This window comes from Gadus macrocephalus, chromosome 13, assembly GCF_031168955.1.
Source record: "Gadus macrocephalus chromosome 13, ASM3116895v1".
Lineage (NCBI taxonomy): Eukaryota > Metazoa > Chordata > Actinopteri > Gadiformes > Gadidae > Gadus > Gadus macrocephalus.
Window position 1 is genome coordinate 1,165,334 of NC_082394.1, and position 24,835 is coordinate 1,190,168.

General features: G+C 46.0%; 1 protein-coding gene across 1 annotated transcript; it reads right to left on the minus strand.

Moving 5' to 3' along the window:
* Positions 1 to 5,567: 5,567 nt before the first annotated feature.
* lrrc38b (leucine rich repeat containing 38b) lies at positions 5,568 to 22,962 on the minus strand. The gene is made up of 2 exons (XM_060070465.1): positions 21,158 to 22,962; positions 5,568 to 7,173 (listed from the first exon to the last, which is right to left on the minus strand). Exons 1-2 carry the CDS (start codon positions 21,792 to 21,794, stop codon positions 6,926 to 6,928), a joined length of 885 nt encoding a protein of 294 aa, XP_059926448.1. The 5' UTR covers positions 21,795 to 22,962; the 3' UTR covers positions 5,568 to 6,925.
* Positions 22,963 to 24,835: the final 1,873 nt, after the last annotated feature.

Genomic DNA, 24,835 nt, shown 5'->3' on the forward strand with positions numbered 1-24,835 from the left:
GAATAGTTAAAAGTTTCGAAGTAGAACCAATTGAATCCTTTCAAAACAAAGACAAAAACATCAGGTTTGTTGTGCCTTTGTAAGGAAAAGATTAACGTTGCAAGTTTTATACAAATGTCTTAATTTGCAAACAGGCTTGTTTGGATGTTGATTTGCTTCAAATGATTTTGATGATTTGGGTTGAAATAAATTCCACATGATCATTTTACCTTCATGACTTCTTACCTGCGCGGTCGCCCTTCATGACTGACTTCCTCCATTCAGCAGCACAATAGTGCTTCTATTCGATTGTTTCCGATGTTTTACGGATGTGAAGGAGTTGACTCTACACCAGAATGAGACCCAGCAGCATGTCATCTTAAATCATCTCCATGGATGGCGTTCCTCAAGCAGTCCAAGTCTGATGAACTCATAGCAGTAAACCCACCGGCTTCCTCCTCTTCCTCCATAGACCGGTTCAGGCCTAACCGACCAGACAAACCTACGCCATTCCAGTTTTTTAATAGAAAGATAATGTTAAAAGGGGGTTAACCTCAAAATGACAAGACATATTTTCAAACCGGGGCAGGGCTGTTCAACTACTTCATTATAATGGCCAGATTACTGGAATTAAAATTAAGAGGGCCAAGAATGTTCCCTTGATCCCAATGATATTTTAGTTCTCAAGCCTTTTATTTTTTTCAGTCTGAAAACATTTTCACACTGCAGAGACAAATGTTAGTGCGTGCACAGAAACAGTGTAGGGTAATTGGACAGAAGGTAAAATAAATAAACAAATAGGGAAATCCCTCACCAAACCAAAAGGAGAGAGGAATGAATAGGCATCGTTTCCTATTGGATGAAATTCAAATGTCTCTGATTGGTTAACTAAGCTTTATTCCAAGGTAAATATATTCTGATTGTTTATGTTCTAATGGACACTTGACAATAAGGTTACATCAATTAACGTTAGTAAGTGCTTATTACTGCATTCACTAGCAGCTAATTAAAAGTTAACTAAAGGTGTTGTAATTATTTACTAATATCAATTAGGTGTAGGGTTTTGGTTAACCCTAACCCACTACCAATAACACTAACCTACTACCCACTATCCTTAGCCCTATGCAGTTGCTATTTGCTTCTTACTTGCTTATTAATGGTTAATTAGGCCCTTATTGTAAGTGTTTGGTGATCATTTGAGGGGGATTTTATAATGATCAGCGGCCAGCCCATTGAATGAGCCTGCTGTTGGGTATTGCACATGTTTAACCAGTTTGACAGCTGTCAATCAGCACTGGACACTTATTGGCTGAAAGAGACGGGTTTTCATTTTAAGGTAAGATTTCAAACGTTGAATCGTGAAGTCTGTTGGACACGACTGGAGACGTTCTAAAGCTAGACGGTAACGCCAGCACCCTCATCAGTCCTGTCTGGTCTTGACGGGACCCACGCCATTAAAGGGATGATTCTTCCCCCCAGTTAAGGGCGGAGAGGCTGTAAGGGCCACCTTCACCGACCCCTAACAACACGCCTTCTGCGTACAACATCAAGGAGAAGGCAGTACTGGAGTTATGGTTCTGGCGGACAAGGGCGTAGGCTCCGTGGGGCGTGTAGAGACACGCTGTGTGTTTTTCATGTTTCCAGACGCCAGGTCCGGTTAGCTGATGCATGGAGGGAGGGAGGGAGGGGGGGAGGGGGAGGGGGGGAGGCGTATATCCACTGAGGGCCACTCTCACCCTCACATCCCTCGCTCCCCCCCCCCTCTCCCGCCTCGCCTTCCAAGAGCTCGGGCCTCCGGCTGTGTAGCCATGGTAACCAAATGAGGTAAATAGTTTCAGGAGACTGCTTCTTCCTTCGCCGCCGCCGCCGTTATGAGGCGTGGTGGTTCGGTAACGTCCCACATGTGTGTGCTTTGTCACCCCGTCTGTGTGGTTACTGGCTCGTGTGTCAAATGAGGAAAAGCTATGAACGAAAAACACATAGTCTTAAGGGGTTTGTAGAGTTCTACAAAAGATGATTAATCCATAGAGAAGCAGTTTCTGATACCAGGATAATGTCTTTGTAAAGGCTGTGCTGGATATGATGCCCAGTATTTATAGTTTTTAAAGTGGCCTCCCCACCAGTAGAGGGCGTTTGAGTCACAGAGGCAGGAAGTGATGATGGCTGAGGTTTCAAAAATGACCAAAGTAAGGCTAAAGTAATGGCTAAAGTTAATCCGAACACAGAGACATTATTGTTATTATGCCCGCTCAGTGCTTGATGCTGTTCTCGAAGAACAATGTTCCATGTAGGTTATTAACACCTTAAAACAAGCTAACGTTTATAATAGATTGTACTTAGTCTTATATTACTGTTTAATAGGGGTGTGACGATACACTCAGCGAGACGAGACGAGACACGATATTGGGTTCACGAGAACGAGACGAGACGAGATTTTAAGAAAACTATGATGACCAAATATATGACTGGACCTACAGACTTTTATTTAACCGAGTTGCACATGCATTTTGAAATGCTTTATTATAACTCTTTACATGCATGAAATTGAAACTAATACAAAAATTTATAAAAGTTAAAGTAAAATAAATTAAATTAAATAATTATTTTTTTCAAGTGCAAACAATATTATGTGCAAAATCAAATCAAAGTACCAAAAATGCTGCCAAACAAATGATTTAAAAGTGGAGGTTTTTTTTTCCGACGTCATTCTGGCTGTCTTTAGCTGTTTTCGAAATCGTTCCCTATACACTCACTCACTATTCCCTATATAGTGTTCATGATATAGTGCACTATTTAGGGAAAGAACAAACGAGAATTCGGACACTACGCTGAACATTTCTAAACGTCATTTGCGTCAGTAAATGCGCCGGGTATTTGTGTGACGTAGACAGATGCGCCCACATCATGTAAACAAACCGGGCACTCACGAGGATGGAGGTTGGATTGATGTTGAATGTTACATTTCCTTGTTCAAGTTTTTTTTTAAATCAATTTTGAATGTTAAATATTCTATGTTAAATTCCAAATAAATTGTTGACATTTCTAAACGAAAGCCGGAGACTCCATCGTTAAATGTATTAGTTTTCGCGCTCATTCAGCTTCTTCTTCTCCTCCGGAAAAACATGACCGCATTGCATTGTGGAATACGGGAGTAACATGTAGGGTACATCGTATGTACACTAAAATTGTGGGTATTTTAAGTGCACTATATAGTGCATGAAATTAACCACTGAGAATTCGAACACCACTACAAAATGGCGAGCACCCTAAATAATGCACTATATTCATGATAGGGAACGATTTCGAATTTCGCATTCAAAAACTTGTCTTGGGTCAAATAATCTGGGTCAAATCATCTGGCTAATTACCCTTTAGTGTGTAGCCTACCCAGCATAAGAAAGTAATTGAGAAAAGCTGGTCTTAAAGTTACCAGAAACATGAAGCCTTAAGTGGACCTCATGAAACCAAGACCATACCATTACTATTCAGACACTCAAATCCAGAGCTACTAAGGGGGTGACAAGCAATGGTTACCGACCTACTTGTGGTTGGTGTCTATGCACCACATCATCTCGAACCACAAACCCTCCACTTCTGCCTCTAGCGCCACAGAACACGAGGGAGTATCAGGGCTGTGCTTCACTTTAACGGGGTAGCTATGTTATGCTATTCCAGCAATAGTTCTTGGTCAGGATGATTTGTAATTATTCTCCTTACCTTTCAGACCACCGCGAGAGGTCAGTGAATCATGCTACGGTTTTTCCAGAGCGTTTTATTGTATATGTCAGATGCTAGACAGTGCAGAACATTCAGTTATTTTCTTTGACAGCTGCGGCACAACTGAATTATATTTAGAGAGTTGCATGAAAAAGGTAATCCTTGTAGTCATTCGAATTAATACTTTGTTTTACTCACTGCTTTTATGTTCTCATGATCTCTTTGCATATCTACTTAAAAAGTACAGAAGAGTTAAACAGGAGTTCATGTGTTTTATTCTTTAAACCGACACTGATACAGGTACTGATACATATTAATTCTGCTGGAAAGGTTTGTTTGTTCTTGCATTGCCCTGGATAACGTAAACACCCGATCCAAATCTCAGTTTCTCTACTTTCCTGTCATCTGTGTTATCCTGACATCTCTACTCTGAGAAAAATATAATCCTGGATGTATAACAAGCTTTTTAAAAACTCAAATGTTGAAATGTTCCACGCTGGGATTTCAATTATCAATAGAAGCTTCTGGACTGAATTGGTAAATAAACAACTTCAAAGGTTTAAATAGAAAAATAGACATAAATCTGCATTGTAAATGGTAATCTCACAATCACATGCTATGTGTGGATATGTGTTACCTAATACAATGAATAAAGAAATGTGGCGTGCTAATATGTTTAAATATAGTAGTTAAGTTAGATGCCTTTTGTTGAACAACTACACAGTAGTTAAAAATATTTTTTTATAAAAACTAACTCAACCACCATTCGTAATTGAAACGTAAATGTAAAATGCATGCTAGCATAACCAAATGTATGCATTTACTGCTAAATTAAGTGCAAGGTAAATGATAGACTGAATGAGTGATAGCCTGAAGAAGTTTGAACAGTGGATGTAATATGTTTGTATTAATATTCTCCAGGACTTTTAACAAAAAAATGTATACTATTAAATTATTCAAGGGAAATTCCTACACCGGGTTTTGCCTTTTCTGTAGAACACTTAAGTCAAGTGATGCAATACATCAACAACTTATTCACTTTATTTACCACTACCAGGTGATATTGGAGGACTTTGTGGTCGTTAGTCCAATAAATGGGTCCAAATCTGCCCAATGTAAAATGTTGTGGCTTTGAATTTAAAGTATCATTGTATAATTCTAGTCATTGTGTGCTGCTAGGTTGAAAGGATGTTGAAATGAAAAACGCATGATGATGGACATACTATTTTATGAGAACTGCAATGAAACAGAAATATTGGGTTTTTGTACGTGTTTTTTGAAGAAATGACTACAACAGTGAACTACATCCCCCAGCTGCCCCTGCTCGGTGCCCAGGCCTGCAACAGTGAACTACATCCCCCAGCTGCCCCTGCTCGGTGCCCAGGCCTACAACAGTGAACTACATCCCCCAGCTGCCCCTGCTCGGTGCCCAGGCCTGCAACAGTGAACTACATCCCCCAGCTGCCCCTGCTCGGTGCCCAGGCCTGCTTGTATTAAGGGGCTTGACATTCCTTCTGCTCCATATCTCACATTGGCTGAATTATTCATGCCTCACAATAACGGCATGAACCACAGCAATATAGCGGTTCTTTGAGAAGCAGGGGAGAGAAAAAGAAATCAGGGCATCCAGTTTTATGCTTTCCAAATGATAATGAAGCATTTCCCGAACATGCAAGAAAGATTTATGAATAAGGGGTGAAAAAAATGCATTCATCGTGGTGTGCTGGGCCTGCTGGCATACTTAAATATAAAATCATTGTGAATGTTAATGATTCTAGAGGCAACAAACGGGAGTTTCAAGCAGAGAATGACAGACTCTGCAAGGCATTGGAAGATCTGTTTTAAAAATAATCTTGCCACAAACCCAATACTTTTTATGTTGTTTTTTGTTTATTTCTAAATTTTGTTTATAAGATATCTGTTCTGGAAGAAAACAAAAAGATAATCAAAATAAACGCCATATCTGAGCTCTAATAAAACATCTGTATTGGTAATGTCAGCTACAATATCAGATATTGGGAGAACATAACTCTTCTCAGCCCAATCACAAACATGTGATTTTGCTCGTCTCCAGTATGATGTACAACATGCTTCCTCATGAACACAATAACTCTCCTTCAGACTTTGCCTTTGGCCACACAGTAATTAGGGGCGTGCTGTGACCAAGTTCCACTTTCAACACATAAAGTGCATTGTTTGCCACATTGGTTCTGCATGGACTTCATGCCAATACTAGGTTTTCTATATTAATCACAAGAATAGATGGTGAATGAATATAGTTTAACACCGATCACAGTTATCAATCTAAGGAACACATGTCCTCTGGAAGTTTTAGATGTGTATATCTTATAGGTTTCATTTGGTGTCTACATTGTTTTATTTGGTGTACAAATGTTTGAATATAGGACAAATATACTTTTAATGTGAATACCCTATCTGAATACCAGACACACAAAATGTTACTACTCATTTCATGGTTATTATTTTCCCTAACTCTCAACGGTCTAAACCAGTTCAAGCAAGTGGTTTTCCATTTCTGAATGCGATTGAATGAGGCTGTCCAGACATTGAAAACGATCTGCTGTGCCGGATCAACATGTTTAGGCAGTCTAATGCTGTGGACGTTGGTTAATATCACATCCTTTTTTTTTTAGAATATCAAACTTTCTGTCATATACAAGATTACTTAATTCTATTTTTGTGAAGCCCTAAAGACATCCAAGGACCTGAGCAACTCCGGTCATTCGACAGTCGCACTTGAGTGAGATCCACTTTGAACATTTCAGAATCTGAGAGTGGATGATTATTTTGACTCGATGTTGGTGAACTATTGGCTCGTCTAGAACTCCTCCACATCACTGTAGCTTGGTTTTATAGTTGGTGCTTTCTGTACTCACAAACATGCTCATCGTGTATACTGCTGCTTCTGTCCAAGAGCTAGTCTGTAGGCCGGCCTATGGGTTCTGGCAGACCATATTATGAACTCCATTACTGTGTGCATGTGTCACGTTTGAACTCAAGTCTCGGGACTTGCACACGTTTCTTGGGAATGCCATTTGTCTTTTCGTTGTGGTCAGTTTTTCTATGTTTTCAAAGCGCCCCAACCTCCCCAACCGCCCCAACCTCCACAAGGGGGGGGGGGACAGTGGCTGTATCCCAGCCCCCTGTCTGAGTCACCCTCTCAAAGCCAGTCCTGGCCGGGTCAGAGCTCAGAGAGAGTCTCCTGGTCTTACTCCTCGCTCTCCTCCTCGTCCCCCTTGCTTCCCTTGCTCCAGCGCTGGAAGCAGTGCACCGTGGAGGCCAGGAAGAAGCTGGTCATTATGGCCACCACTGACACGGAGATCCCCGAGAAGATGATGATGAGGAGGTCGGTCAGGGTGAGGGTGACCTGGCACTCCCTGAAGCTGTCGTTGGAGAGCTGCGTCAGGGAGACGCGCCGGCCATCCATGGGGAGGGAGCACTCCATGCCTTCCACACCTGCAGGGTCACAGGATGGGAAGGGTCAGAGGATCTCAGGAGCCAGTCTAAGTATGCCATATCTTTATCCAGAGATTCTGACATTACTGGCAGTGCAATCTCTACCAGTTGAGATGCATTATAGCTATTGTGGGTTGGATAGTTGATGAGTAATGGATTTGTCTATACTATGAGAAGGTTGTGTTGTGTTGTACTTCCTTGACATCCATTAACTATTTCCAAAATTTGTTTCAACAAACTTCAACACAATGTGTCATTGTTTCATCTTCCGTAACTAAATTGCTATCAATTAAAATTTGCGGATTTTGAGGAATTTTGTTTCCTTGGTATACCTTGTCCCGTCTGAAACTGAGGTTAAATACAAGTTGCAGATGTAAAATGCTCCAAACAACAACCGATATATTCCTAAAGACATGGGCCCCACAGGGGCACCTTGACTGGATGCATTAGGCAATTGATGAAAGCACAATAAATCAGCCGGTCTGGTTTCCCTGGACGTTTTGGCTCTTCCTGAGTGCAGGCCTTACTGACATCCTTCAAAATAAAAGCACAGTGACACTGGCTCATTAGATCTCAAGGGCACTTCTTATTATCCCAAAGCAAGTTATAGATTTTCATGGATACTAGGGATCAAGGGCAGGGAATGTCGTGGATGTTGAGCCTTCGAATAACAAGGGTCTGTTTGGTCAATGGGCTGATGGCTCCTGGGTTAAATGATGATGAATATCAGCATGGCTTCTACAGAAAAAGGATTCACCAAGTACGTGCAACTATAACCCTCCATCCAATTCATACAAGAACTTACATTTAAATGGAATATTTTGATAGGATTAAAATATGGTTCAATTTGGATTTCAAATTTGGATTTTTATGTATGAAGGCAGTCTTCACAGTCTGTCTCAAAAGCCGATATTGCTAACCACTCTAAATTGCAAGGAACGATTCCCCAAATGCAAGCACCTATTGCATTAGTTGCCAACGGCCATACAGTGGCAGGAGAAGCAATGGTTAAGTAACATGAAGTTATTATTAGTAATACGTTTAGTGAAAGGTGCTATGTGTATGTTCTCAAGAAACCCAATCATGACATGACAATTCCCTTCTGATGGAAAAGTCAAGTCATCAATTTTACATTCTTTAAAATAACAAAAACAAATCACCATAGATATTCAAGGCTATCTATCTCTGGTGTCCAACACATTTTTCTCACACTCTCTTCACAGAAAAATGAAGGAAAAAAAACACCTGATTCCCTTGTCAGTGTGGGTGGAAACGTTCCATAGAAACGGCTCATACACATTCACACAAACAGGCAAGTGAGAGAAAGTGGGTGAGAAAGAGGGAGAGAGTAAGTGAGACAGCCAGTGAGAGAAGAGAGGGAGAGAGAGACAGAGAGAGAAGGTGGAAGACAGAAAATGCAGCAGCAGAATATCCTTCCTATCTTTGCTCTATAGTCAGCACATCTGAACACACTTTCAGAACTCAACAGGGTTTAAGCTTGTGATCAACCCAATGCAAATGTGCTCCATCATTTACCAGATACTAGGGATTTACTGGAACTAAACAAAGCAGCACAATTTGAAATATGATTAGTTTGTTATCTCCCTCAGGAGTTAGAGATAGGATCATGATGATTAATTAAGCTTGTTTTGGTCTGTGGGCTTGTGTTTGATTTCCCAGATTCAGCCTCATAAGACTCATAAACAAACTCATTTCAATTTGTATGCTTCCTTATAAAATGTACCTTGACTGACAGCCATGGCGGACGTGAGCATCAGTCCGTGTTTTGTCGTGACGATGACCTTTGCTGGGCTCTAAAGGTTGCAGGCTGTGGTTGTCGTTATTGATGTACAATAAGGAGGAGCTGACCCTGGGTCCAATCTGGAGCGCCGACGTATAACCGTTAAAGCTCACATCATGGTCCAGTGGGTCAGGGTTTTTGACCCCAAGCGGCAACATTTTCAGTTCCAATCTCAACATGGGCAGCCTTTTACCAGTAAGCATACCGAGGAAGATGTGTTGCCCCCCTACCTCCTCATCAATTGCATGCATCAACATTATTTACTGCAAGTCACTATCGACGACGAGCGTCGGATATATAGTAAATCCGTCACCCACCCGCCGACACTGCTCTCTATCAACCTCCATAGATACAGCTTGATGGAATAAAGGTGTCATGGGGATGAATTGAACTGCCATTTCGTCATTTTTTACAAAACCTACACAGGCTTCTCAATATCGTACTATAAAACAACAACTCGGCGGTAATTAAACACACCACTTAGTGAGCAGAGGCTGCAGGACTGTGTCCGAGACGGATGGACACTATTTATGATCCCTCTGTACAAACAGCCAAGTTGCATTCCACCTTGGAGAGTTGTACCCTCGTTGGCCCCTTACCTGTCGCAGTTAGGTGATAAATAGCGTTAGGAACCAGAGTTTGCTCTGTGAATATACAGCCCCTTCTGGAGCCATTCGTCCCGAGGCATTCATCAAGCTCAAAGTAGTATTGCTTGCTATTCAGTTATTTAGCAGAGGCTTTCCAAGGCAGCTTCCAGTGGATCCACATCTGTATCGTTCCACATAGGTAGGGGAAAGGCGAGATGGGCATCGTGCTCAAGGATGCCTCGAGGTGAGGCTGTGGACATTCAAGAGGAAACAATGTACCTTTTAACTGGGCGTCAAACCACACGGCCAATACTCTGTTACTCAATATTAGCTGTGTCAGGAACCACTCCTGTCATTTAACCATTTCTTTATTGCAAGAAATGGTAATACAATTTTGGTTTTGCCTTAACTAGCTACACCCGTTAAATGGGACTGTGTTCAATGATATTATGAGGATTATTCCGACAATAACAATGGATATTTTCTGCCAAAAGCACCAATGTTGGTTTGCCATGATTGAATAAGCAATTTATAATAAATAAAAATAATACATTAGATAGCAACTTGCATCAATAAAATAAACTGTACTCGTGGCAAGTCACTATTTTTTTAGCATTGCTTAGCACAACATAGAAATGAAGACTGAGTGAGTTCCTTAAAATCTTGGACTGAAAGAAATAATTTCTGCTTGATCACATCCCTCCGCACGGTACAGGGGTTCCATCCCCCCGCCCCGTGGCTCCAAGACGAGCTGATGGATGACAATCAGGAAGCCGTGCAGCCACGAGGGAGAGCCAATCCCCGTGGCAACGCTACGGCCCTGTCTCCCGGACTGTGATTGATCCGTCTGGCCGAGTGTGACGGACTGATATCGGACAGTTTTTCTTTTCCACACCGCCCCTTTGACACTACGCACTGGCTGTCCCTCCTGATTGACGAGTAGATTGATCCCTGGCAACCTCCCCCGTCTCCGCCGTTCTTGGTAACACACGCACACACACAGCGTGGCATCATGTTAGCGCTTGAAGGGTACGAGTACCCCCGTTTATGGCCTGGTCTTGAAGGGTATGAGTTCCCCTGTCTATGGCCCAGTCTTGAAGGGTATGAGTTCCCCTGTTTATGGAGCGGTCCTGACACTTCTCTCTCGTCAGTCCTTGTGAATGGGGAATTCAGGGGAGTGACGGCAAGTTAGACAAAAGTGCTTTTCCGGCAGTATTGCCCGGGATGGGTTATGCCACGCGAGGGGCCGTCCTAGGCCTACTCAACGGAGAGGAAGGAGCCGTGCCGAATGGAACGCGGTCACAAAGAGAGAGAGACGGCAGGATCATTTACTCACAATCAGGGAGAGTCTGGGTTAGTCTGATGCATCGAATGCAAGCAGGAGCTGCAGGCATAGGAGGAGGAACGTGTGACTGCACAATGTGATAGTGTTCATGCGACAGCGTGAGTGTGTGCGCGCGTGTGTGGGGGTGGGGGGGATGAGGAATTATTCAGCAGGGATTTCCTCCCGCATGGAGACTTGGTGACATCATCGTTGCACAGGCGCACCCGAGGTGGCTTATCTGGAAAATCACAAGAAGCCAGACGTGAGGTTGCATCCATGCGACCGTAGACAGTCACACAATCAGAAGAGGATTTTAATAAGGGGTGACCTGACTCAGCTGGTGGTCTTCTGTGGAGAAACATCTGCATTTCCTTTCTGTCCCCATAGAAATATAAAAGGGTCGATAGAGGGGAGCTTTGTCAAGGCACCGGTCTGTGGCCTCAGCTGGATGGAGAACCTAATTTGCACTCACAAAGAAGCCAATTTCCTCCCGTAAAAGGTTGTGAAGTGGCTCTTTATTGAAACAACGATTGCACCCCTGTTCTATTTCGGACGTGAGATGAAGCCTCGCCTGCGGTCCTGCTGGTCTGTCATTCAGTTGTTATCCGGTGGGTTTGGTCCACCGTTTGCCACTCTCTGTTCCCCTGCCATCACCCTCTCACTCCCCAACTTTAAATAACCATTAAACCAGGCCAGGGTAAAAGAGGAACTTGTAAATTGGAGCAGATATTTTTCCTCCCTTCGCATCGGCTACGGGTGTCAGAGACGGGAGCGACTGCGTCGGGGGTGCAGTGGCCCCGGCGGATCCCATTGGCAGCCGCGGAACTGCCAGCGCAGTGTGGCTAACAGGTGTCACCTGGAAACCAGAGCCCTGTGTAGGGGAACAGACTGACCCAGCTGCAGGCTCTGCTCTATAGGGGAGCAGCACGGCCCTGACTAGTGTTCAGCCAACATAAAGCCCCCAACCTCAGAGCAGTCGGACTGGGTCGGATTACCTTGAGCCGGGTTAGATGAGCTATGGAAAGGTGTTGTGCTGAATTATGGATGGTCTTTGTCCATGCTTAACCTAAGAGCACCGGAGACAGCGGGGATCATGTTTACACTCATCACCACATTCAAATATTTAGGAGCAGAGCAGAGGAAGCATAAAAACAGGTGTTCATCACGCAGACACAAACGATGATGGGTCCATCACACGGGGTTCTGGTGTAGCTCTTTGCAAGAGATGATTACATTTGGCTCTGCATTATAGGTCTAATTACGTATTGGGGATTTAGTTTGCTTTACCTCTGCTGTATGATCACTGTAACACCGCCATCTGGACGCCTCTTCACCGGACGCCCCAGATCTCCAAAAGAACGTCATTGGTCTGGCCCCCCAGGGACGGGTGCTTTTGCGTTATCCGAGAATAATAGGTTTTAGGGTTCAGAACCCACCAGGCAGCGTGCAGGCGTACAGTAATCAAAGTTGTTCACACAAATGTGTGCGGTGCTGTCAACTCATGAGCCCCCAGGGAAATCAGATGTGAGAATGGAATGGGAATACGGTGTTTCACACACGAACCCCAGCTGTTCTGCTCGGCGGGCAACCTCAAGACAATTACCAAAATAAACCAGAATAAATGTCTGTTGTTCTGCCCCTGTAACATGTTTACGTGGCTCCAGGTACGGCGGCGTTTTGTCTTGCCCTTATGACCTTTCCAAGTCTAGACTAATTTTGAAAATGAGCTGCACGGTGGTATAATAATAATAATGGGTTGAATATATATAGCGCTTTTCTAGACACTCAAAGACGCTTTTACAGGGAAGGGGGAACCTCACTAACCACCACCAGTGTGTAGCACCCACTGGGGTGATGCACGGCAGCCAATCTGCGCCAGAACGCTCACCACACGCCAGGTATGTGGGTAATCACATGTCATGTGTTTTCTCTTTTCTTGTGTTGTTCCAAATTAAGAAGCTTATCAAAGCTTACTTCCCTAATGAGCAGACATCTGTTAATGCATAATCACTTGTAATACAGTATTCCCAGAATAGTCCATGATATACCCCCCCCCCCAGAGGCCAGTCATTAAGTTAATTAAATGATACGGCTGTGTGAGCCCGCCATGTTCTTGAAGCCAAATCAATAACGGTGAAGCTTACCGCATCATGTTTGTTAATAAGGGATATTTCCCCTCCATCCCCGACGCAGTCTACCGACAAAGTCTTCCCTTTGTTAAAGGTGTTATACAATTTATGAGAATAATGCCAACTACTGGCAATGAAGAGGAATTACACCAACACAGGGAAAGCTCATGTCATCATCATGCTATTTACCCTTCTGGGAGCTAATCCAGAAAGTAGGATTTCTATGTTTGCCGTATCATTCCAAATTCGCGGGAATCTTCTCAGTTCCCAGAAACAACGGTTGAACCCTTGATTTGGCTGCAAATCAGTATTGCTACAAAGATTACGTAACTATTAATTGCCTTATGCTTAATTTTGATATAGGCTACTGTATATTTAGTGCACTGAAGCTATGCATGTTACATATTTAATACAGGCTACTTATGTTCTATGGACTTAATAGAACTGGATGGATTAGTTTCTGCATTCACGTGCATTATTTACAATGTTAACGCCGTTTGCAGCTCCTTTCCTCTCTTACTCATGTATTACTAAAACATATCCAGTAAATGCTCCCAAGAATATATAGCTTTCAAAGTGCCTCTAGTCACCGTCACCATATATCACCATGACAACCTCTGGAATATCACTTGCGTGGATTCTCTGACGCAATCATTGTGGCATCCATAATCGATCATGTTTTCAGTTTGTGAATGATGTCTTTGAGCGCCTACCACAAAGGTCCACTTTAGACACTCAACCCATCAGAGTCGAAGTAAACTTTGTCTGCAAAATGACAATATGTCATTCCTGAGCCTGAGCCTGAAAATACCATTGCTTGCTGAAACTAGCTCCTCACACACTCATGTAAAGCTAAATACATCAGTAGCTCTGAGTCATAGTTACGATTCTGCTATCCATGAACAGCTGATGAAGAGAATATGAAACAGCTACCAGAAGATGTATTGTCGCTTTGCTCTTGCTATTTAGGATTTGATTGGTGATGGTTGGAGTACAGACTGCATCCTGCTTACTTTCAAAACCCAAATGGGTTTATTATTGATTACAATATTATTCCTCTTCTGCTACAATTCTCTTCTAAAATTGACTTTTAGAGGAGAATGTGTAGGTGATTGATTAATGAATACTGTTAGATGAGTATAAGATATATTTGAGCTGAAAATAGTTCTTAATGCCATGTTGTTTTTAAAGTACACCTAAGATCAAGATTTTGATGGGGTTGAAAGAGTAAGGGCTAGGGCTGTCACGGTTGAGGAATTTTCACCGCGGTGAAAACAGGGGGCGCAATATCGCGGTATGCGATATTATTGCAAAATTTTTTAAAATGCAGTTTAAGCGAGATAATGCACATTTAAATTCAAAACACACCCGTAACCGGAGCTTTGTTGGAAGCGCGATGTATGCGCAGGCACCGTTTGGGCATAACAATATGGCGGCTGCCGTTCAATGTAGTTTTCATCACCACCACCGGATTATGTTTCATTTATTTCATTACAGCACGTCCCCTAAACGTTAAAACATAATCGACACGAATGAGCACAGCATCAAGCAGTGGAAACGTGGGTTTATTTACTATGAAGTTCGTATTTTTAATTGTTGAAATGAAATCAGCGGTGACGAGCTAGTTGTTTTGGTAGCGGCTAAATTAGCATGTCGCGATACTTTGTACAGGGGATCACGTCTGCGCCGAGTAGATGCGCAGAGGGTTGAAACAGCGCTTGTCCGGTCTGCTCACAAGAAGGTTTCTTTGGCCAGTTACTGTGACTAAACACGAGTTGTTTAATTTTCACAATGTATCGTTTTTCATGGGGAAAATGAGATGCGTCCCCGGGACGCATGGATAGTGAGTTTAGTGCGTCCTTTCAGATTTTAATGCGTCAGCGACGCAGGACGCGTACCTAGCAACATCACTAACTAAATGAATGAACGTTAATGGATGGGTATCATGGCAACGCACGTTTCATTCTAGAATTCCACGGTCAGTTTCATGAACGCGCAACCCGCACCAGGTCATATGCGGTGACCGCGATGGCCCATTATCTACCGCGGTGTGCTCTAAATATCGCGATATTTCATTTTTGCGATTATTGCGACAGCCCTAGTAAGGGCCCTATTTGAACGGTCTGAAACGCAAGTGAGAAGCGCCAAGCGCAAATAGCTTTGTGGGCGGTTCTATGGCGATGTTGCTATTTTACCGGTGCATTAATAACTCTTACGCCCAGGGCCGGATTAACAATTTTCTGTGCCTTGGGCAACAAGGCTCAAGGCCCCCCCCCCCCCCCCGCCGCCGCCAAACAATCGTAAAGTCGCTATCATCAGAACTTGGTGGCTTGATGAGTACTTATTGACTGTTTCAATTGTCTTGACAGCAAACAGCTAGGTAGGCCTTAACTTAAAACCATAGAACATTTTAAAAATGCAAAAATGTGAAATTATCACCAGCCATGAAGCAGGCAATTTGTGTGTTTTTAGTAAAAATAAACCATTGGCTACACTTTCATGTAATTTCAAAGTCAAGATCATGTTTATTGTATCACAATTCAACATTTGATGTTGATTACTTCACTACTATATATCCTTATTATTTTATTTAAACAAATGGACCTTACAACACACACACACACACACACACACACACACACACACACACACACACACACACACACACACACACACACACACACACACACACACACACACACACACACACACACACCCACTCACTCTCTCCCTCTCACAAACACCTCCCCAAACCCTCTCGTAATCTGTCCTTGTCCCCGTATAATTCTTTATGTTTTGGTATATGTTACATGTCTGTCGCACGTATATGGGTTTTGTCGTGTTATGTGGTGTCTGTAGATGTATGTTTGCATTTAAAAAAAAAAAAAGGGCCCCTTTGATGTCACGGGCCCTGGGCAAGTGCCCAGTTGCCCTAATGGTTAATCCGGCCTTGCTTACGCCCGGCGCAAATCTAAAAAGTGTTGGTCTGAAGTAGCCTAATTACCCGTTGGTGTGGTTTGGGCGTAACGTCCAACAAACCAATGACAGTGCCATCTCCCATCCCCTTTAAGAGCCATGAGCGCATTTCAATCTAATGAGTTGATATTTTGACAGTCTCCGATGCGACTGATGCATGACCACCTGAATTTCAAACTTCAAATGGCTCAGTTTATGGCCAAATAATATGGCCTAATTCACACATGGAATAACGTTTTCTTCCACAACTTCAGAAATACTAATAAATTTCGGCAAAGTGAACACGCATATGATATGCGGTAACTGTGGTTCTATTTAATGATACACGCAATACATTAACAAACATCGTTTCTTACCAGTATTGTATGCATTATCGTTATCGACTTGTGTTCCTAATATGCATGTGTCCCCCACTCCCCCCGTTAATATACGTTGCCATGGACTGTATTATGCGTTACATGTTTAGTTTGCGTGCGTTTAAACAGATGGACGCACACACGGCACCGGCTTTCATTAATTCTTTAACACATACACACACGTGCGCCCACATTCATTCACTCTTTTTAACACTCACTCGCGGTAAAACAATGTTTTCTCACAATCAAATACTCATCAATCCTAAAAGTTATGGACTGGTACTCGATGTCTGTGTCAAGAAAATATGTGTTTGCTGTATGGTGTTTGCAGATGCATTGATTTAAAAGTACAACTTATTACCTCTGTATCAGCTGTTCTTTCCCAAATAATTTACCAAGAATGTGTGGCTAGGTAGATGAGAGAAGCAAAGTGTTTGTTTCTGAAACTGCAAAATAGCACCAGGGAACGTTTGCACCACAACACGGCTCCTCCTTTCGCCGAGCCGCCCATTGGGCCGCAAGATCATTCCCTACTTAACAGGCGTGTGGCGGTGGAGGGAAAAGAACGCTCTGCGCCAGTGGCAAACTAGCAACGACACATTGTAGAAAGTAGTGTAGAAAGTAAATTGCGCCGGATGCAAGATAGGGCCCAAAATGTCACTGATATTGCTACGCTCTTCAAAAAAGAAATTGGTGAGAGAAAATGGAGCCCTATAGAAAAGAGGTCCCTGTACTCTCCATGGATATTGGTATTGATCATTCTTCTTTAGCCACACACCTCTCACAAGCATCATAAAGCTGAGTGCACTCTCTAGTGCAGGCTAAGCATTTTGTGAGTGGAGAACCTGCACCTAGCTAGAAGTGTACTAAAACAAAGCCAATAGTTTATGTTGTTTCCGTGGTTGGATGCAAAGAATGGCAAATCTACGTAGAAGAGTAATCTACCCCCATTCTTTGTAAACCAATGGGTGATGCTATTTATTTTTGTCCATACAAGTCAAACTTCTAGTTAGATGCATGCCAAACTAGACACCAACTACACTCAAGTCAAGACAAACATCTCTAACTGACAATAATCAAACGATGAGAAATACAATCTTTTAAACAATAGAAGGATGCTTTATACATACCCAAGAGGAAACATATATTAACTTGAGCTGCTAGCAATGTTAGCCCTAGCAGTTATAATGCAGTAACTGGTTGCTTTGGACACATGTATACCATTAATGGCCTAAAAATAATCAGGTTCCAGTCATTGTATTGTTCTATGGCAGGTTTATTGTAGTTGTAACGCAATTATTTTATTACAACATTATTATGGTTGAGCTTGAAGGTCCCACTCTGTGCGCTAGCCATTAAATTCTACAAAGCATGCATGTTATTACCCATTGATCTATTCTAATTGTACATGAATCCACTTTGTGTTTTTAAGGTGACTATCTTAGAAATGGTAGGCAAATACAGGCGCAAAATCTACTCCTACTTCTATTCTACACTAAACTATGGAGTTCTAATAATACACTCAACCACGTCCATGTATCAAACCATCTCCCCAGTGTTATGCAGAGTTCATGTTTTTCTGACAGTATTTTTAGTAGTTTTTTCGCCACAGGCCTTCATTCCAGGAAGCTAGTTTGGTACGGCTTCACAAAAATTGAAGATGACATTGTGGTTTTTTAAGTCTCTGGACAGAGAGCTTCACATCTGACTGCAGCGATCGCTCTGCCCTCCTCTCACCCATCTCATTTGCATCGTCTCCCCGTTAAGAACAACGATTCCCTCTTCTGTCTGCTTCCTGCTGCCGGCCTTGTTAACATCTCTAATGCACCTCAGACACCGGTGATGGAGAAGCCATTGGCAATAACAAAAGGAAGCCCAGCATCAACAAACACACTAACAAAACCAACCAACCTAATGCTGAACCTTCCGCCAATAACTCAGTCTTTCGGATTCAGATGTCGTCGGTGCGGAGGGGCGGCTGAGGAGTACAGGGGGGTACGGGGGGGGGGGGGGGGGGGGGGGGGTATATGTGGGGGTTTGTCTTCAGTATCAACGGCTCTCTTCTCTCCAGTTCATAAAAAGCTAAACAAGCCGCTGATTGGAATCATAGAGGCATATACGAGGAGGAGCACACATTACCGGTCCACTCTGAGTCCACATAGAGAGCACCGCTGCTTGGCAGACCAATCAGGAGCTGGGCCGGCGTCCCCAGGCCTCTGATTGGCTGCTTGATGTCTGTTTGGCGGCGCCGTAGAGGATTCATTACGCCACACGGAGGCAGACAGAGCTGGAGGTTTTTGCACGTGTGCAGGTGCACGTGTGGGAGAGGAAGGGTGTGGGAGAGGTATCCGAGGTTGCATGGCGTGCCATCATCCTTTCTTTGGTCTGACCAAGGCTGTAAATTGCCCCAGAATCCAGCGTTGGAAGGAGAGGGCTTGTGTGTTAACGTCTGTGTACGCTTTGTGCTTTTGCCCATATCTAGTCTCTGTATTGAGAATGAGCCACTAGATCTCTTTTGACGCATGCACGTGTGTGAAGCATCCATTATGCCCTCCGTATCCGGGGGAGACAATGGTGATGTAGTCCCTCTCCATCACCTATTAAACGGACGCGACGAGGGGCGTAATCCTGTCACGCGGCCTGGTGAATCATACCTCAAGACGTGGCGCTGTGGTGTTTCCAATCGCACGCACACATGAAGGGCAAACGGTTAATGTCCTCGTTTTATGACCAGTTCAATGTCACCAAGAATGACCTTGGCTGTAGCTATGGACACAGAATCACCTCCATCCCCTTTGAGGTTTGTTTCTCCCTGCCCTTTTGCAGCTTTGAATCATAAATTATTTTCAGGTTAACTCTTAGCATGCTGTTAGCCTTTAGCATGGTGCTAACCTTTGTGGCAGAGCGTTAGCCTTTAGCATCATGGTATCCCGTCTGTCGTTCCAAAACAGAGCCATGGTCCCAGTCAGCACCGTCTATGGCTCGGTCGGCAGGGCTGTTTACGTCTTCACTTCACCCCCCCCCCGGCGAGCCTGCTGCACGTAGCCGCTGACGAGCCCGCGGCGTGTGGCGCGCGGCCCGCGGCCCGGCTGTTATCAATAACACACCGGCCCATGACCTTGAGAAGGGGCGCCTCTGGTTTTATATGAACTGAGTGTCTGTTCATAAGAGCGCCTTCAAATAAACGTGGCCTTGATGAATACGAGGTAGCCGGGGGTATTAACTCTTCATGGAATAACATTGGGGATTTCCTCTCAACACTGAAGTAGGGAGATATAAATATTATCAACAGTGGTTCCTAAACATGTTCCAAGTGGGGGATAAAAATAGACCATGGCGTAATGACTACTGGCCTGAAATGTAGATTTGATTAATCTCCATGTGAGCAGATTTGGTGCACTGTGCAACGTTCTCGTAGAAAACACACAGTATGTTAGGGAGTATATTGTCTAGAATGACCTCATAGGAATCGACTATTAAGTTCCTACCCAGAGTACACTTCCTCACGGATAATATAGTTCCCCTGGGAAGTCTACATGTCAGAGAAACCACACCTTTTGCAGGCAGACACACACCACAGACACTCTTCACGCACACACGTATAAATATAGACCCAAAAACACTCCATTCTCTTACCTAACTCCTCCCTGCGGGCTGAATGTGTATGCCAGACCTGCCATGATGGGTCGAGGGAGAGGGAGCGAGGCAGTGAGGGAGCGAGGCAGAGAGAGAGGGGTGCATAGAGGGAGGCAGAGAGCGAGAGAGAGAGAGAGACTCTCAGTCGCAGGAGCCCGTGAGTCTGGGCTTGTTATATTTGATTACCGCTGGTTTCGAAGCGTATCCCACGATGGAGATAAATGCATTGACCTCTTGTCAGTGACTACGGTGCCAGAGGTAGAAGGCGTGCGCATGTGTACAACGAGGTGTCCACTATATTATAAAGGTCAAATACGTACAGGTTGTTCTATTGATCTGCTGAGAGGGAGATACATCTCCATTGAGACTTGATAGGGCCATAGTTGAGAATATAAAACCTTCTCTACTGTTTCAAATGTAGAAGAACCGCGGGAAGACTGAGCAGCACATGAACCCAAAGGCTGTTTGAATATCAGACCATTTTCCATCGTGGAGAATACAAAGCGCTTGTTTATTCTTGCTTGTTATTCTCTCATGCAGTGTGTTGTTCCCACACTGTAAAAGATGGGGGTGGAGAAAAGCCAGATACAGATTTAGAACGGAGAGAGGAGGAGGAGAAGCAGGGGGGCTGGAAGGGGTTCCCTGTCCTTCAGAGCGACAAAAACAAATTGAACGGCGCACTGTGTGGATCAGTTTACTCACGCTGGAAGCACAGAATCACCGCCCTCCCACAGACGAACAGCTCTTTATAATGTAGAATGTACCGCCACACGATTTGTTAGTAATGCCGGGGAGTTAAGTCATTGAAACGTTGGACTTCCCGCTTAAAGGTCCTTGGTTCCATACCCCCAATGTCCACAGCCTAAAGTCCTCGAGTGTCCTGTGGAGACGCACACCCTAACGCCCCCGTCAGCACCTTAACGACAAACATCTCAACAACTCCCTGAGAGACCCCTTCACAAACCCAGCACCACCCACAGTACAGAGCGGGGCTAGGGTGAGGGTTAGGGTGAGGGTTAGGGTTTGATTCCCTGAGAGACCCCTTCACAAACCCAGCACCACCCACAGTACAGAGCGGGGCTAGGGTGAGGGCTAGGGTTAGGGTTAGGGTTTGACTCCCTGAGGGACACCTTCACAAACCCAGCACCACCCCACAGTAAAGAGCAGAGACTCACCATTGGGCAGCTTCTGGCGGTTGTCCATCAGCCAGGCGAACAGGTTGGCAAAGTTACAGTTGCACACCCATGGGTTCCCCTCCAGCCGGACCAGCCGCAGCGAGGGCAGCTGGCTCAGCGCGCCCACGTGCAGCGTGGACAGGGCGTTGCGCTCCAGCTCCAGCTCCCGGAGGGACGTCAGGCCCAGGAAGGCGTCCTCGTTGACCGCGCTCAGGTAGGGGTTGTTCCCCAGGCGCAGCTTGATCAGGGAGCGGGACTCGCCGAAGGTGCCCTTGGGGATCTCCGTCAGGTTGTTGCTGCCCAGGTCGAGGAACACCAGGCGGGACGAGGTGCTCAGGGTGCCCACCTCGATGTGCGACAGCGTGTTGTTCCGCATGTCCAGGTACACCAGGTCGGAGTACAGCACCAGGAAGTCCGCGGGGATGCGCGGGATCCAGTTGTCGGACAGCAGCAGCCGCCGCACGTCCAGCGGGATGCCTTCGGGGAGGCGGGTGAGACCCCGGGCGCTGCAGTCCACCGTGTGGGGGTCCGGGCACAGGCAGGTGGCAGGGCAGTTCTCCCCCCGGCTGGGCGGCGCGAGGGTCAGGAGGAGGGCCAGGGTGAGCTGGAGCCAGCAGACACATGGCGACATGGTCATAGGGCGGACTGAGGAGGGAGAGGCAGAGGCTGGGGTAAGGAGCGCTCTGGGGGAGGGAGGGGGAGGAGAGCGGGGGAGGGAGGGAGGGAGGGAGGGAGGGGAGCGAGGGAGGGCGTGAGCCCAGATGAATAAAGGAGGACGAGGGTCAAAGGGCAGGGGTCTAGGAGAGGGGAGGGGAGGGGGGGAGCGAGAGGGGAAGGAGGAGAGGCATCAGTCCTCACAGAGGAGCGTCATGCCGACGGAAGGAGACGACGGACGGCGCTCAGGCCGCGGGCGGCGAGCGGACGCAGGCAGGCGGCGCCGGTTCCTGGCGGGTCATGAAGCGAGCGCCAGCCCGGAGGAGAGAGAGACCAGCTGGGAGGTTTTAACGGCGGGAGAGGACAGCTGGCCAGAGAGAGGAGTCAGAGCTTCAGCAGAGGAGGTGATGGAAAAACAAACTCAGGACACCGGAGAAAGACACGGAGAGGGAGGGCGAGAGGGGGAGGGGTCGAGGAGTCAGAGGGGGGAGGGGCGGGGGGATTCCGTTGGTTCGTCACCCTAACCCCAGTCAGTCAGTCGCTGTGGCGGCCGGGGGCGGACGGCAGCGGGGCCGGCGGGGTCAGCGACGCGAGAGGAGACGCGCGGAGGAGGTCACGGGAGCGCGACGCACAGAGACCAGAGGCACCACATCCCCACGCCGCCGCCGCCGCCGCTTCTGGGGGTCCGCCGCTGCGTGGGGAAGCCTGGCGAGCTGAGCACGGAGCCAGGAGCCCAGCAGGCATCGCTGTGGCGCGCACCGAGAGCCTCCTACCTACACACGCCGCGCCACCGCACACGCTCGCTCTGCCTCCACGCTCCGCCGCCTCGTTCTGCGAGGGCTCCGCCTCTCACTCCGTCTCTGCCGCTCTCTGCCTCTCGCTCCCGCTCTCTCCCGCTCTCTCTCGCTGCAAAGCGCTGCTGTAGGAGCGGAGTGCGGAGCACTACTGCGCGGTGCAGCGGGGTCTCAGAGCTCCGTTGCCATGGTGAGGCTGCCCGATGTCCAGCGAGGGGAGCCACATGCGTGTGGACGGGCTGCTGGTGCCGGGCTGCAGCGACGCGGCTCCTCTAACCGCTCTCAACGTGCGGACAGACTGAGCCGGGGTTCATCTGATGCCTTACACTCCCACCAGGACCCCCTCTCCCTCCCTCCCTCCCTCCCTCTCTCTCCCACTCTCTCTCTACCTCCCTCCCTCTCTCTCTCTCTCCCTACCTCCCTCCCGCTCTCTCTCTCTCTCTCTCTCTCTCTCTCTCTCTCTCTCTCTCTCTCTCTCTCTCTCTCTCTCCCCCCCTCCTCCCCCCCTCTCCTCGTTGCCTCAGCCACGTTGTCAACATGTGATGTCACTTCCCCCCATGACTGACGATGATAATATAGTGGATTTAAAAAGCATTCAAAATGGAAAGCATTCCAGGTCTTCTATTTTACTGAAGGACCATTCCTTTTCACCGCCGATTGATTCATATTAAAATGGATAGAATTAGAAATGACTCATAAAATTCTATTTTATGGATGAATATTTCTCTATTCTTTTGGTTTCTATTAAAGTAGCCCTATCATGCATGTGTTTGTGTTTCACCTTTCGCCTCGTCATGCCCAGAACACAATGCCGTGACATTCAGCCTCGGTCTGCGTTACATCACATGTTTTACATCCCTGTCTCGCTGGGAGAGAGGATTACACAACCTGCCGGTGGCACGTGTTCATTAGATATTTCAGAAACACATCTGTGACCTTTTTAGAACGAACTTGATCTACTATTCGTAATTCCTGCATGTATTCTGCAATTCCTTCATTGATGACTGCATTTTATATATTTTTAATTTATATAAATAATGTTTTTTTATGAAATATTCCTGTATGTATGTTGGTCGTCTTTTGCTTTGGTTGTTGGTTTGTTGTTATTTGTGTCACAGAGCAGAGATGGTGTGTGGGGGCTGACAGCGATCCCCTTCCAATGCAGTCCACCTGATCACAGAATGGTTTACACCACCCCTCCCTCCTCATGTGTCCGGACCCCCTTCCCCAACCCCCACCCCCACCCGCAATCAGGACCAGGGTGGCTAAGGAGGCCATGGAGACGGGGGTCCGAGGGGGGGGGGGGGGGGGGGGGGGGGGTCTGCGTCGCCCCGACGGTGACAACGTGAGTGAGCGTGTGTCACTAACGAGCTGCGTGTGTGTGTGTGTGTGATGTCTTACACTCCACCTCACTACAGCATCGCATGCCCCTTACGAACTGATAACACCACAGGATATATTGTGTTATAATACACACAATTACACAATAGAATGACTACAGCTTACACGTGTGTGTGTTTGTGTGTGTGCGTGCGTGTGTGCGTGTATGCGTGTACGTGTGCATGTATTTCCTCGAGCCGCTGATGGACACGCACGCCTCAGAGTCTGCGTCAGGCGGCTCCCAGAGGACGGAGCGGCCCGAGGCTAACGTGACGCGCCGCAGCAACAGGTAATCTGATCAACCCAGTGACAGCCGCGACAGGGCCGTCGCCCCCGGCGACGGCCCTGCGCGCGGCTGTCACTGGGATGTCTGACGAAGATGATGATGTCATCGTTGGGAGGAGCCGCGGAGGGCTAGCTGTTGTGCGTGATGTAGACGCCATGTGTGTTACTGCTGGGGTTGTGTTTGGCTTTTCTTAAGTATCTTTTATTACATGCTTATATAAAAACGTATTATAGAATAATCTGCGTGGCTGGGGGGGCTCTACCCGTTCCGGCGTTGGACTCTGGGGGAGAGAGGTTCTGGGGATCAAATACCCAATACCTGTAATCTAGATGTAAGCCCCCTTGAGCAAGATGCTTTCACCGTGACCTGCCCCTGAATGACAAGTATCTTAAGAGGAGGTCCTGGTGATGTTATTAAGCATACTACTGCTGCTTGTCCATTATTCTCATTGGCTCCGGTGACCTGGAGGTAAACAAAATGAATTGTTTTTAAATATTGGTAAACCGCCAAGACGTCCAACCTGGGGTCATTGGTGACGACAGACACCGTAGGTCTGTCCTCTCT

Bases quoted from the DNA above. Each gene is read 5' to 3' on its own strand.
- lrrc38b (XM_060070465.1), bottom strand. From the start codon at position 21,794: ATGACCATGTCGCCATGTGTCTGCTGGCTCCAGCTCACCCTGGCCCTC. The intron at 7,174-21,157 runs GTGAGTCTCTGC...GTGACCCTGCAG, and splicing joins CCGCCAGAAGCTGCCCAATG to GTGTGGAAGGCATGGAGTGC.